The 1,768-nt window shown below is 50.7% G+C and overlaps 1 protein-coding gene across 1 annotated transcript in view; it reads right to left on the bottom strand.

Annotated features, from left to right (window-relative positions):
• Window positions 1-663: 663 nt before the first annotated feature.
• KSR1 (kinase suppressor of ras 1) overlaps window positions 664-1,768 on the bottom strand; it is a 16,854-nt gene continuing 15,749 nt past the window's right edge. The window contains 1 exon segment of the mRNA XM_017519487.2: window positions 664-801. Coding sequence (XP_017374976.2) covers window positions 664-801 — 138 coding nt within the window.

The following is a 1,768-nucleotide window of genomic DNA, read 5'->3' as shown; positions in this document are numbered from 1 at the left end:
AGCAATATTGGCTCTGTTTATTTCAGTGATGCTTACAATATGTCACTCTGACTTCTAACTGGCCCCATCTTGCCACTCCCTCGTAGAACCTTCTAGTCCTGGCCTGGCCTGGCATCAGTGCTGGTCTGCTAATAGTGATGATGCAATTTCTCGTAGCTGCAAACTGGAGGTGCTCACCTGTCAAAGGGAGTCTCCAAAATAAATGTGGTAAATGAAATCCTGGTATCACTCTGGCTAATCTGCTTTGTGTATTCCTAAAGTCCTGGGCAGAGGCTGGGCATGGTGGTTCACACCTGTAATCCCAGCAGTTTGGGGGGCCGAGGCAGGCAGATCACTTGAGATCAGGAGTTTGAGATGAGCCTGGGGTATATGGTGAAACCCTGTTTCTACTAAAAATATAAAAACAGCCAGGTGTGGTGGCGCACACCTATAGTCCCAGCACCTCGGGAGGCTGAGGTAGGAGAACTGCTTGAACCTAGGAGGCAGAGGTTGCAGTGAGCCAAGATCATGCCACTACACTCCAGCCTGGCGACAGAGCAAGACTCCGTCTCAAAAAACCCCCCAAAGCAAAGTCTTGGGTAGAAAGAGCAGAAGGAGCCCTCTAAGATCCCAGGTGAAGCTGTGAGGGCCTGGCTGGCAGAATCTGGCTCATGTGTGAGGCACTTACTCAGCTGACTTCCAGAAGTGCCCGGGATGGGAGAGCCGCCGGTTCAGCTTGGGAAGTTTCTCCAGCATGTCCATCAGCAGGCTGAAGCTGGGTCTCCCCTGCAGGTTGAAAGCCCAGCAGGCCGACAGGATCTCCTGCAAATGGAGCTGCCGTCAGTGGTGCATGAGCCGGCTGGGAGGGAGGGGGCACACAGTAGGGGCTCCACAAAGTGTCCCTTTGATGTTCTCAAGTACCCCTAGCTGGCGGCCCCCCAAACACCCTGCCGACATGAAGGGCTGAGAAGTACCTGGGTTTCAGAGAAGCACTCATGCTTCTGGCTCCATGTGAGATGCACGAGATTACCTCCCCTCCTTCCTTCTTAGATCCACGCCCACCCCAAAATAAGAGTAACCATGATGAACAGACTAGCAATGGGAAAGAGATCAGAAAAGGGGTTGTTGGTTTTCTGAAGATGCAAAGTGCAAGGTACAATGTTCACAGGTGAAATGCAAGATACTGGGAATATGTGCAGGGCGGGGCTGCAGCGGAGGAGGGAGCCTCAGCATTAGTGGAACGGCCGCTGGAGTGACAAGGAGGACTCAGTATAGGGGCAGCAGCTGAGAGTCAGCAGAACAGCTGTCCCAATTGGCCCCAGAGCAGAGCCCTTCTGACTGCGGCACTGTGCTGCCTGCTCTCAGGATCCATGCATGTGCCAGCACAGCCCTGCAGCCTGCTGATTCAGAACTGCCTGTGAGGAAAGGCCTATTCCCTGCACATATGACCAGGCAGAATACATACACCCACACAGATCAGCAACTCAGGCTTTTGCTCTTAAATACTAGACTCCATGGGGTTGCCTGCCTATCATGAAAACCAGACAGAGATCAAAGATAAGCAGATCAAGAAACTATCTCTGGAGGATACGGCGTGTGCATGTGCATTTGTGTGAGGCAGCTACTCTATACATAAAACAAGACCAGGCTGCAATAAAAAAGAAATCAACAAAGAAAGAAGTGCCTGAAATTAAAAATACAATTTCTGAATGGAAACATTAAAAGTGCTGGATGATAAAAATCAAGGAAATTCCCCAGATTGTGGGCTCAATTCTAGATAGGAACAGAA

Source organism: Cebus imitator, unplaced genomic scaffold (assembly GCF_001604975.1).
Source record: "Cebus imitator isolate Cc_AM_T3 unplaced genomic scaffold, Cebus_imitator-1.0 Scaffold751, whole genome shotgun sequence".
Lineage (NCBI taxonomy): Eukaryota > Metazoa > Chordata > Mammalia > Primates > Cebidae > Cebus > Cebus imitator.
This window is presented reverse-complemented; position numbering and strand designations above follow the sequence as displayed.